Genomic DNA, 13,868 nt, shown 5'->3' with positions numbered 1-13,868 from the left:
ATTTTCTGGCCCTCCACAGTTAGTCAAATAATCCACTGTAAAAACACAGTTCAGCAAATGTGCTCCTCTTACTTCACCCAGGCACAAGTCCATTCTCCTCTCAAGTTCATAAAAATTCACTAAGTAGGTGCAGTTAAATACGCTCTTTTGTGGTTTTAGTGATTGTACCCTTCAGGTGCTGAATAGACTGTCAATCTGATGTGTTCATAATGATACAAATCTAAGGCTGGTTTTTCGTTCCCTGATTTGATATAATGGCACTTTTGCAGTATACTACAAGGCTGAACAAATATTCCTTTTAATTTTGGTATAGATTGTTGGACAAAACCATACTAAAAATTTGAAGCATTTCATTTTTTTTTAATAAAGTGGATTAAATGATCCCATTGATTTAAGTAATACAAATTAAACGTGATCCAAAAGAAATGCAATAAAGTATGCTAACTCAAGACAGTGCAATATTAAAAATCTTTATATTAAGTGATGTGACATTTTCTCAGTCTCCCAATCTGCAAAAATATCTGTGAAAAAATCAAAGTATCAAAACTATTCATTAAGATTTCAGTGAAAAACTTCTGATTCTAAGGATTTCTGTTGATGGTAGTAATTTTAATACATTGTCATTGCTAAGTGCTGCTTAATAAAGCATCACTAATTTTCTCAACAGACTTTGCTGATGGAAGCCTTTTTTCTGCAAAACTTACCATACTGTCATAAAACTGAAAATGTTGTTCATAAGTCCAAAAGATTATTTTGCTTTCCATCACAGTTCAGCTGTCACGTGCCATTTCACTGACATGACCACTATTATCTGAAAGTATTTTTAAAGAATTTTTAAGTAATAGTTTTTTAAGAAAAATGTAACAAGATCATATACCATTTGCATTGTATTTTAGTATGGAGAATAGCTTTCAGAATAATGGAGAATTTTAGTGCAAGCTCTAAAGGTACATGATACTGTTGAGTGTGTGTGGAACCTATTCTATGTCTTCCTACAATGCAGCTCACAATGTCAAAAGACAATATTTGGCATTCCACACTGTTATCAGGAAGCTCTAGATGGTTTATTGCACATTGATTGAATTGATTACAGCTGGAGGCATTGATAGCATAAATAGAGTGGGTTTAATTAGTCAGAATGTGTGATTAGCTTTTCTGTTTTAATGAGATAAACCAGCTTCTTTAAGAAAAAATATATATTCTCTATTCACTCAGAAGAAAATCACAATAACCAGGAACACAGAGCACAGTCTGTGTTTCTCAGAATATTGCCAGTTGCCTCCATGCTAGTCCTTGACTTTTCTCAAGGTCTAACACATTTTCCAGGGTGCTTTTTTAAAATTCACTGAAACCCTCTGTCCCACACACACACACACAGTTTAGTTGCTTCCTAAAAGCAGCTGCAGATTTTACTGCAAAAAAAATTTGGTGTGACTGCTCAGCTGCAGCATCTGTCAGAATTCCTGCTGTAAAGCCACTCCTCAGAAGTTTATCCATCAACTGCCAGCACTTAATCTTCAGCGTAATTTAACCAGGAAGATTTCAGCACTCATGAGATTTTCTTTTTAAATTTGTCTTCAAGTTTTTAGGAGGTTAATTTAGACTTTGCTAACTTACAAAGTTAGTTAGTTAGTAAGTAACCTACCTACTAGAAGTAGTAAACCAGTTATTAATATGTATTGTGTAAAATGTTTTATCCTTCAAAGTAAAACTAAGTCAACAATGAAACCCTAATACTGTCATGTTTTGATTACATGTCTTGGTGGGAAGCGGTTGAATAGCAAAACTATTTGTTTTTCTTGGACATTGAGAGAAAAAACATGAACTGAATCAAGACTGTCTTAATAGGAAATAAACTTTCCAACATCTCTGTTGCTTCTGTCATTGATAAAAACTTCTTTGCCTCCTTCTAGAACCATCAAAAGCATTAGATCTTATACTTGTACCTCCTAGAAAAAGTAGTTATTCATCTACTGAGTCAGATAAATTAAAATAGATATGAATATTAAATTTAACACCTTAATATAATATTTGAGTCCAATAAATGAAGGACAAAATCAAAGATGAAATCACCTGGCTACTCAAAAAATCATTCCATCTCTGATTTCTCAGACTTAATATTTCTTGCAGATCTTCCAGATATGAAACTTCAAACTAAAATTCTTCTATTTCCTGAGTAATAAAACCTATTAATATAGCACAAATACTGTTTTTAACAACATGTTACTGAATATTAACAACATCTTATTTAATTTTAACAGCATATTATTACCTTGTTCCCTCATTGTTTTCTAAATTAAATGCCTTTTTCTTTTCCATTGGAGGTAATCACCTTACTATCGTTCCTTCTTGCTAACATCCTCTCTGCTTTACAGGTCCTATTTTCTTTAGGAATTCCCTGATACGTGTTTTATATGAAAAAAACACAAATCTTTAAATGCTTCTGGTTTATGCCAGACTGGTAGAACTGCATATGTACTCTAAAGCTTTTATATTTTGTAACTCTGTTTGCTGGTCTGACTAAGATAATTCTCTTCAGAAGTGAGCACTGTGTTTCTGTCTCCTTTCACTTCTGTATCAGCAGCTGCCCCAGCAGAAATATTCTAGTTCTTCTCTGGATCTCAAACATCTCTGCCTGTTCCAAAAGCTGTAGTTACTGTGGAAGGAAAGGTAGCTTGGGAAGCAGAGGTGTTATCTAGCACTCACAGTACCTCCTTACCTTCCCCAAATTTGATGCAGTTTCTCTGAGAGATCACCTTTGCCTTTGCTGGCTTTGTTTCAGTGCAGTTGTAGAGAATCAAGTTTGTGCTGCTGCTTTGTGCTGTCAGCCCAGTCCTGTGAGGATGGTCAGAGTCTCGTGATGTTGGGGCTGATTTTCAGGCAGATCAAACCACACATGCAAGAGACAGCAATGGAAAATACATTCTACCATGCTACAGGGTATCAGCCTGCATTTAACTGTTATTCCTAAAAACTTCTCAAGCTTTGGTGTAGACAAAGAGCCTTTGGCTGCATTCAGGAATGCAGATCAGGTGACAATGGCAGACAGCTAATAAGGAGAAGTCTAGGCAAGCGCATGGCTGTGTGCGTTGCTTGTACCAACTCCCAGTGGCCTCCGCTGAACAGCAGAAGAGGAGGATTGGCTGTGAAGCTGGCCATATATGTGACAATAATATGATGCTATAAGGAAATTTTAAAGTATGTTTTTTAGATTTAGACATGATTGAAAATTCGATCTCTCTTCCTTTAAATCTGCCACGCTACTTGCTGGATTTCTACACCAACAGTTCTGTTTCCTGAGGCGGAAAATTAGTTTTTTTCCATTTTGACTGCAAACAGATAGGTGATTGTCCCCAGATTCAACCCAGATTATGCACACATGCCAACATGAGATGATGTAGAATCAATAACAAGTCCAGAAGTAGCAGAAAAACTAAAAAAAAAAACAAAGCAGTCAGCATATTTTAGCAGTTGTACCAGATGACTGAGCCTTGCCAGATTTCTCTGACAGAAGCAACTTGTACATGAGATCATGAAGGCTTTTCAGAAAATAGAAGGGTATTACTTATTTCCTTGGTGTTGGACAATCAAGTTGAGACATTTACAGTCTGGAACATAAAGAAATCTGCCAAGCTTTAGAAACATTTATCCCTTTTAGGAAAAGCCATGGATGTTGAAGTTACCTCTACAGCTCTGGCTAATCTCTCCAGCCTGTAGCACAAGTTCACATGCATAATGCTTCTGTGCCAGCTGTTGGAACAGCCAGGCATAAGATAAATCAATCCCAAACCAAGTTTAATTTACTCTTTAGAGCTGCACTGCTCCCATCAGCATGAAGCAAACATATGGGAATTTATCCCCTTCCATACCTCTTGCCTTGCAGTGAAACAGGTCAAAAATGTTGGATCTGATTCTATCAAAATGAGGTGATTCATTGAGGTCCCTCAAATTCTGTACTCAAGTGCTGACTTGCAGTTGTTCAGTCTAGTTAATGATAATATGGAAGCTTTAATGTGTTACAGTTCTTTATTGCTGGAGAGAGATTGGATCTTAAGGAACCATCAGCTATGCACAGTATGCAGAGATTAATTTCATATGTGAAAAGAATTACAAGATGTGGTCACCTGAACAAAGAATGTCTTTGTGACATGGATGTGTCCTTCCAGGGCTATCTTTCTTATAGATAGTATAATGAGAGTGACTTTGTCACTGCACTGCAGTTTGCAATAAAAAAATGTGACAACAATAACAATAAAAACAGCTGTTCTGTTTTCCTTTCTCTGAGCTGCAACAATCAAAGACAGCGTTTCATAAAGTGGGGTATGTGAAAGCAACATTGACCTCTGCATGAATGTATGATAGCATGGAAATAACTTTTAGAAGTCATGACACCAGTGTCCAGGAGAGACATAATTTGTCCACGAATAGAAGAAAGTACTTTCTCCTCTGTGATGAAGATCCCATCAAAATCTTTTTCTTTATAGAAGTAAAATAGATACAGGACACCTGTGATAAAAGTCCTCTATATTGTCTTGCCAGTAGGTAGAATCATGTTATGTTCAATAGCAAATTTTTATCTATTACGTACAAGATTTTATAGCAATAGGAAATGGATAGAAATAATTATTTAGAATGTATTTGCCTGAGAATGTTTTTTCCCCTCATATCAACAACAACATTCAGACTCAATCCAATGTTTCCTCTTCAGAAAACTGTTAGTAGCATCCATTTCTGTCTAAGCTCAGCTCTAACTCACCACCCATCCAGACAGGGAATGTTCTGTGCCTGTCACCCCACTGCAGGGGCACCAAGCACTGCCAAGTCAGTGGTAACCAAATCAAACCCATCTTGTGATTGTCTTTGAGCCTCTTTCTTTAGAGGGGATAAGGATTTTTAATCAAATTGACTCCCACAGGTTGTTCATTCCAAGCCTTTATTCCTCAGAAAAAGACTCTGATGGGTCCTGTAGGCTTTCAAAGGATAACTGTGTGTGTTATTTGTACACCCTCTGCTGAGAGAACCACACCAGCTGAAATCTGAAAAGCAAACCTGATTTAAACCAGAGATTTTAATATGAACAGAAGAGGTGAAAAGGTCTGAATGGAGAAAGCCTCAACATTTAGTAATTATATCAACTGTAAAGTTTATTTTTCTAATAATAAAATCCAGCTTGATTTTGTTTCAGAACACTTGGCAACCTGCAATTTCTTTTGGCATTTTTTTTAATAATCAAAAGAATTAGAAAAAAACAGGAACACAAACTGGGTTTTTATAAATGATATTTTGATTTATATTTTTCAGGGACTGCTTAAATGTGTTCAGTCCCCCTATCATTCCTGGAAGCCAACAACTAGAAGAGAACACTAAATCTTCATCAAAACAGAGAACTCCAGGTAGGGATTTATGAAGACAATGAAAAGAGCCTGGGTAGAAAGACACTTCTAAATGTTCTTTCTGTAGTGCTGGTACTGCCTTCTCATAATTTTCTATCCTACTACTTTTTGGTTTCAAGTTTCCTTGTTTATGAATCTCAGCTCAAGGAAGCAGAGTTTTCCATGTAGTATTATTTGCCTTTGCTAGAAGAATAACATGCAGTTGCTGTTTCCTGGTGTTCTGGCTCTATACAGACTCATAAAAAATGCATCTTATTTGTTAAAAATAAGGAATTTATGCTAATGGAGATGGCAAACCTACATAAGAAAGAACACAAAGACTAAACATTCTTATTCAGAGGCATGATTATACTTGCATAAGAGATACTTCTCTTATGAAGAAAAATTGCAGATTTAGCTTTAAATGAAATCTTAGTGTGATTTCCTGAGGACAGTTGTCACCAGAGTTACAGGCTTTTGCTTATTAATGGTGCTTGCTTAGAGAATGGTAAAGACCTTAACTGAAACTGGAAAGTCAACAACAGAATAAAGAAAATACCTTGTTTTCCTCAAATGCCCTTTTTCTTATCAGTTATCTTAGGAAACAGGGTAGAAGGATCATCATCATAGAGTATCATAAAATGGTTTGGGCTGAAAGGGACCTTGGAGTCCAGATCCAGCCGCCCCTGCCATGGACAGGGACACCTTCCCCTCAGGCAGGCTGCTCAAGGCCACGTCCAGCCTGGCCTTGGACACTTCCAGGATAGACAATGTGCATTTTTCTTCAGGTCTCAGGAATTCACTGGGAGCTCTCATAAATCTGACCCCTCTATTCTGGCTGTCCAAGGGGTAAAGATGTCTCAGTGATTTACTGTCTAAAATAAATTATGCCACTCAAATTTGGAACATTTTCATAGACGTAGACTTGTAATTGTTTGTGACAGCAAAATACAATTTTTCTGTCAGGAAAAGACCTTGCTTTGAAGAATCTAGTAATAGGATGTGTTAAGGGTCCTAAATAAGCCAAACAGAATTGAACAGTCATCCTTGAGCTATAGGCACATTGGATAAAAATTCATGAAAGGTCCCAGAGAACATTTTTCATTAGTATTATGAAATCTAAGGCTTGTTGCAGTAAACCTATAATTTCTGTAATTTTTTAAATTGTGTTACTATCTTTAAAAAGCTTTTAGAAATAAGTATATTTGTATTTCTCCTGTTATGCACACTAGAATTTCCAAACTGCTTTCTGAATTGTTCCTAAACACATTTTCCTTTAAGCTGAAATATTTTACATCACTTGCCTGTGATTGCACGTTTGGAGAAGAGAAATTGTCTATATACCATAGCTTTTTATTTTAGCTTTTTATTTTTGTACCTTCATTCGGTCAAATTCTGACTCATGCATATGTAGGATGTTTGTAATTTTGATAACTTCATACAGAAACTTTTCTGTCTCCAGATACTCAAAAAAAAACCGCTGTAATGAAGCGATCATTTCTCCAAGAAATAAGAGAGAGCAACAAAGCCATTCCATGACCTTCCCTCCCCAAACAGGACAGTTTGGATTTTTTCTGAACTACTGGACACCTCTGTCTATGAAAGTAGCAGAGAAGCTGCGGTGCTGTGTGATAAAGGCCTGTCAGATTAGATCATCCCCATCCAACATTAGAATCTGGGTATTTTCCTAGATACCTTGGTTAAAAAAATCCTGATGGACCATGGTAACAAGATGGTTTGGAGTATCATTTCTGAAAGAGGTGCTAAATAAATTGTGTCCTGTGATATATCTCAAGGACTTTGGGAATTTTTTTTTTCCTTATTCACTTCACTCAAGGTCAGTTATTTGTGTGGCAAAAGAGCTGGTTTATCACTGACAGTTATATACCAGACCTGAACAACAAACTGAATGCTCAAATCCATTCCAGAAAATTCTGCTGCCCTGCTTAGTCTCACCTTTTTTTGATTTTTCAATATCACATTAGAAAATTACTTAATTCTCATGCTGGGAAGTGTCCCAAGATTATTTACTCTGTCTGCGCAGTTTTCCAGTGTTCCAAGTATCACAAGATAACAAAATCATATAATCAGCCCTGAAAATTTGCAATGAATCATAATGTATTCCAGATAGGAATTTTATCTAAAAGTATCCTTAAAGAAAAATAGTATAGCATTAGTAAGTTAATAAAGATTGGTCAATTCTTATATTTAAAAAAAATCTTTCATTTGAGGCTTAACTTTGGGAGGAAAAGTGATTCCTTTCTAAGAAAGGATTTCACTCTGTAGTTCCTTTCTTAACATTTGCTCCATCCATTAGTTAAATGGTAAGATGCAATGAGAAGTAGTCTTCTATCCAACAGGTTTCCCAATACAATAAGAGGAAAATTTAGACTCATAAATATGATAAATTTCCATAGATTTTTCCATTATTGGGCACTGAGGTATATACAGTTTTGTTTATCTTGACATAGCAAGAAAATCTCCACATTAAGTGACCGTGACACAGCTATAAATGTTCTGGAACTTACTTTATGGTATCTCGATCTTAAGACCAAGGGATAAGGTTATAAAAAACTCTAGGAACCACACAGACTTCTTTTTTGGGCCACAGCTGCTGACACTATTCATATGGTAACCCTGCAGTACATAATTAGAGGATAGATTTGAGCACTGTGGTTCAAGGATCACCTTGGAGAAAATATCAGCAGTGTTCTTTCCACCACACCATCTGCTGACAGCTGATCCAGTGTGTTTGACTTGCATCAGAGTTAGAATATGATCCATGTATCTTAAAGTGAGATTTGCTACAAAGTGTTTTGTAATATTAAAACCTAGAATATGATAAAAATATACTTCTGTGAAAAGGGAAACTATTTATTTTAGTTCTCCAGACTGTGGTGGCTATGTAAACACTGTTGACATAATGCAAATAACAACACAGTTATTTGTACATTCATTTCTGAGTTCAGAAAAAGCTGCCACATGCCTGCCTGTTCTTTGTCATCAGGACTTAGACATCTTGATCAAGTCTTTTTGCAGAAAAACAATAGCTCCCCTGATTTCAGTGGGACAGCATTTCATTTAATATAACAGGTATTTACAGGTACTAGCTACCTTCAGTCTTCTTTCAGCTCAACAAAAACCACTCATCCCTCTGTAACGTATATCACAGACCTCAGTTTTCATTTAAAATCAAATTATTTTCTCACTTAAAATACCATTTAATTTTTAGTGATTTAAGAACAAAAGCTTTGATTTTGCTTTCACCATGAGATGCAAATTAAACTCCAAAGAGGTTTTTTCATGCAATTCTGAGCAGCTTCAACCCCAAAAGTGTGGGTGGTGGCAAGATGAACGATGGAAATTTTCTTTGAAAGTGACCTGTTGACCAGTTAATTTGGCCACAAGCACTTCTTTCCTATATATGGTCAGGTTGCCCAGAATGTACCACTTGAAACAAGAAAGACCTTCTAACCTTCTAACACAGTCATTACATACTATTGGAGTCTTTTAGAAGAATATACTTTAATTTAAGTAGCACTTCTATTTAGGAAAAACAGCAATGAGATTTTCATATGTCTGCTCAGAACTGAATACTCCATCCTGCCATTGGAAATTTGTTGCAACACCTAGAAATGCCTTATAATGCATTTGGGGGTCTTGTGAGCTGCTAAAAGAAAGAAGCCTGACTTTAAAAACAAGATAGGTCTAGAAAATAAAGTTCTCCTTTTGGTCACATGAAAATACATGCAGGGAATTATTGATATAAAGGTATAAATCCAACTAGTCCTGGATGCAATACGATTTTGATTTGGTATGAATTCAAGGCACACAGGGAAAGAGGTATACCTCTGATGGGGCTGAAGAATTTCTTTTTCTAACTCAAATCAGGGAGTATATTGAGTGGCCAGTTCCAAGGTAAAGAGGGAGGGACATTTGAGCTTAGGGGAGAAAAGAGAATAATTTTAAAGTGAAGCATAGGCACTGGAAAGCAAAATAATAAAAGGAAGAATGCAGTGGAAATAACAGCATGGTTTCAGGTGAAATTGTAAGGCTGTGAGGGAGCGAGGCATGAACACCATTTGCTTGTGTACTGTGATCTGAAATGGAGAAAAAGACATTCAGTTCTTCCCCTTCTTTCTGCACTGCATCACTTTTCCCAAGAGCTGTCCAAAGAAAATATCCCAGTTGACCTCACTTAGTTTCCTAGGCCTGATGAAGCACCCACAGCAGGGAGGGAAACAATTTGGCTTTACCTTCTTGTCTTTGGTTAGAGTGAAGGACAGCTTCTTTCTGATGGTATTTGTTACATGCTACTGAGGAAACAAAACTGAAATCTCTTCTAAAGATGAAGTGCACACTTTTGTATGCATCAAATGCACCAAGTTCCTTCCTGGTCTCCAGATAATGTAGCCTATATATTGCTGTGTGATCCTGGCTGTAAATTGGCTCTGGGAGTTGTGCAACCATTGCTGTTTGCATAACAGGCCATTACTTGTCATGGAGCTTTAGGGTGTGCAAAGCACTCAATATTAGCAGGCTGAGGATGGGATGAACATTTATGATGAAATTCAAGATACAGATTGCATTCAGCTGTGAATTATCTCCTATCAAAAAGCTGTAGATCATATGCCTTAAATTTAGCTTAGATGAAAGACACATAGGTTCAGAAAAGAAGCTAAAATATATAAAGCATCTGTAGGAAAAGCCTGTCGGGCTGTGTATTTTAGACTAAAGATTAATTTCGGCTACCTGAAAATTTTCTTCCATTTTATATAACTTTAGACAAGCTAAATTTAAAATTTTTATTGTCTGGAAGAATCTTTTTACCTCTCTGATATTGAAAGATCTTTTGCACATATTTACCTATCCTGGATATTTAGGTGACATATTGGATACCAGACATCCAAATTCTTTCATTCCTTCAGGCCTTAAGTATGCACTGGCTGTCTTTCTTCAAGCTAAAAAATTATTAAGAAGGTTATTGAGGAAAATACCACTGAAGAATACTTTTATCCACTATTAGTAAAGGTACTTTTGGTGAACTGCTCCATTGAACTTTGAAAAGTCCAGTTGTTGAGCAAACTCCAACTGACCTTATTTCACCTCAGTTAAGTACAAGTCTTCAGAAATAAAATAAAAATATGAATTGCTGTTATCTTGAAGGCAACAATTCAGAAGTCAGAAGATTATACATTTGAAAGAAAAAATCTCACATCTGACAGAAAGATATTTCAATGTTATTGTTTGAGGGAAGAGTGATTTATTCTTACTTTCTCCACTTCACACAGGTGAAGATCACCCCAGTGCTGAAGAAGATGAGGAAGTTTTGACTCTAGTATGATCCATTTCTGAACTGTTACTTTGACCCAAATTCTGGGAAATACTACGAATTGGCATAGTCACAACATCAGAGGATATTGTTTTCTATTCATAGTATCTTCTGACTTCTTGCAAAATCTGACTGAGCCACATAATTTATTACATAACTTAAATTAAACAATAGTTTTGCAACCAAATTAATATATTTGGCAAACCATGTCTTATTTTTATAACTTTGTATTAAATTGTGATGCAGTGGAAGATCACATAGCATAAAAGTTCCTTGTGTCTAAGACAGTTATTTGCTAGTCTAATTTATTTCCAATATTCACAGCTTCCATATGAAAACAAATGAAGCTGAATCAAGAAGGTTGGTGGTGTTTATGTGTAAATCATGGCTTTCCTCAAATAAAAAAAATTCCTTGTTTACTGTGTATTTTGTGAGATGTCGAGGGTATCAGCTGCTGTCAGCTTTCCTCCTGTAACAACACAGGGCTGAAGATTGCTGAGGGGTTGGCCAAGACTCCAAAACTGGAGTTTTGTTTCAGGTAAGGCAGGGAGGTGTGTATGTGGTTCGTGTGGGAAGCTGTGCTTGGAGGGCAGGTCCAACATGTTTGTATGAGGTTCTCCACTACACCTTGCAATAAAATAATGGGTTTCAGTGCAGTTTTCAGTCAGGGCCCTGAGTTCCAGCTTGGAGTTTTAAATTGCCTGCATCACTGCATTTTGCTTTTATGGTATGTAAAATAACTCTTCTGATCATAGAGAAAGAATACAGATAAAGAGCAGAACATATGAAGCATTTGAAAATGAAATCACTATATAAACTTAATCAAATACTGTGCATGAATTTTATTTGTTTTATTTATTTATAGATTTATTACTGTGCATGGATACTGTGTAGTGTTCTTTGATCTAAAATCCAGTTAACCTGACCCTGATGTTTCTGGCTGCTGCTCAGCCCCGAGCTGTGCCTAACATTCCCAGCCCCAGAGCAAGTGCAGTGCTGCTTGCCAAGAGCATCCCCCAACCAACAGGACACTTGTCTAAAGGGTAAATAAATCATTGAAACACCAGCTGCCAGGTGTAGGAGAAAAGGTGTTGCTTAGGAGTTGTCCGTGACACAAGAAGTCCAAGGAGTTTTGTTTTAATGGAGTTGAGTCAGTGGAAGAGCTCTGGAGTCCAGCAGTTCAGTACATAACACTTTCCTGGAGACAGCTGAAGGGAATGTGAAAGTCACATGGCAAAAGTGATCTATAGGCATTTCTGGTGATTCTTGTCCTAAGTCTCTACTTGATTATATCCAGTGCTATCCCACTGTAATTATTTTCAAGCTGACTACTCAGTGAATTTTTAAGAATAATGTATTTGAATGTCATAAAGCAAGCTTAGTAAGCTCACTGCAAGTGATTTAAAATTATATGCCTGTAAATTATATGTAATTGTAGATCCCAGTTAATGAATATCCTAGAATCAATTGAAAATGCAGTTGTTAATAGTGGCTTGGCATAAGATCAGATTGTGTATTTGGCTCTGTGGCAGGTACAAACATATCATCACAAATTGATTCAAGGAAGAGTAGCACTGAAATCCACAGGAAGACAGATACTGCACTGAGATAATTTACTTACCCTGCCTTAGCCAGAAAGATTTGTACCCGTTCTTGCTAATGCCATAATCAGTTTAAAAGTTCAATGAAATCATAATTTTGACTTTCAAAAATCAGATGCTGGCATGTACATACTTGTGCATATATGGCCATTTTAGCATCATTTAGTGATCAGGACCACGCTCCCTCTGTGTGTGGCAAGGGTATTTAAAATACGTTATTAATTTTCTTTCATAGCCACGTCTCACAGGAGAGGTTGGGTGCTCCAGGGCACCACTGTGAATCCAGACTGGGTCCCTGATGCACCTGAGGCAGCCACTCTCTTGGGAGAAAAGAGCCCAACTAAATACTGCCTGCAAACTGGTGTCAGAGGGATTGTCTGCCAGCGCCTGTCTGGGAGGATGTGCTTGTCCTGGCTTCACAGCAGGCAGTCACTGACCTGTCACACACAAGTGCACCAGTAGGCATCCAAAGCTTGGGCAAAAGGGAGTCCTTGGAGATCCACACTCTCATCCCCATTGTTAATGAGCTAAGGAGTCAGGTGAGTAGTGACAGTAGGTTCAGGGTGAGTCTGTAGTTCCCAGCTCACAGTCAAGTACAAATAGAACCTGTTTTCTTGTCATTAGCACAGTAGTATTTTATAAGTAAGCAGCTGTAACCTGCTTTTCAAATCAGCAGTTTGGGATCCTTGCCCTTTGTGTTCTAGTTAGCAGCTTTATGCCTGCAGCATCCATGGGGATTGATTGTCATGATGCTGTGAACAACACCTCTGGCCTGAGCAGCACGAGAGGCTCACAAGGGCTCTGAGTTCTGCTCACAATCTTTTTCTTAATCATCGTCCTGTGAACCTCAAACTAAAGCACTGGTGACACACAGCAGGTGCTTTGTTGAGCCAATTTGTCAAAGCCAGCAGTTATGGCAAGTGATGAGGAACACAGAGATTTGCTCTTAGCAGTCATGTGCAGTGTTGGAGGCCATGAGAATCACACAGTTTTCACTAGAGCATGCTTTCCAACAGGTAAAAATACCTGTGTCTGGGCATAAAGTTTCATAAATGAAACTGCAGGGATTTATTTCTACAAACCTGGCATCAGTTATGATTTTTGGGAACCGAAATTTTGAAAAGCAGTAAATTTTAGTAAGGCTTCATTAATGTTCCTTGGGCCTGCATTAAAAATAGAGGAAGTTAGCTTGGTGGAGCTGCTGGAGTCAGCAGATCACAAGTCAACCAACTGGTCTCTCAGGCCTTTCTATGTTCCTTACACATGTCAGATGTAACTGATATCTTTGCTTTCTTTCTGTTTGCTAAGAAACAGTCAACCAGCTTTCAGATAGTTCAGAAGTAAGTGGAAATCTTTAAAATACATTTTATTGCTTTAAAACGCAGCCCAGAGCAGCACTGTGTTTCTATATTGCTGGAATGATTCTCCTCATCTCTCATTATTTTTGTCTTATGTCCATCTACCATGGTTTTCTCCAAAGTCCAGCCAAATTATCAGGTTTCGGGCTTCAGGTGTCTGTGGAGAGCAGCAGCACTGAGGTGCAGATCACTGACAGCCTGGTAC

At 37.2% G+C, this 13,868-nt stretch overlaps 1 protein-coding gene across 1 annotated transcript in view; it reads left to right on the top strand.

Moving 5' to 3' along the window:
* Nucleotides 1-5,445, top strand: part of CFAP20DC (CFAP20 domain containing) — a 63,277-nt gene extending 57,832 nt beyond the window's left edge. The window contains exon 15 of the mRNA XM_068202107.1: nt 5,302-5,445. Within this exon, the coding sequence (XP_068058208.1) occupies nt 5,302-5,407 (106 nt within the window). The 3' untranslated portion in view covers nt 5,408-5,445. The remainder of the gene's footprint in view (nt 1-5,301) is intronic.
* The last annotated feature ends 8,423 nt before the right edge of the window (nt 5,446-13,868 follow it).

This window comes from Anomalospiza imberbis, chromosome 11, assembly GCF_031753505.1.
Source record: "Anomalospiza imberbis isolate Cuckoo-Finch-1a 21T00152 chromosome 11, ASM3175350v1, whole genome shotgun sequence".
In the NCBI taxonomy this organism is placed as follows: Eukaryota; Metazoa; Chordata; class Aves; order Passeriformes; family Viduidae; genus Anomalospiza; species Anomalospiza imberbis.
The sequence above is the reverse complement of the archived record's forward strand: the minus strand, read 5'-3'. Positions and strand labels throughout refer to the sequence as shown.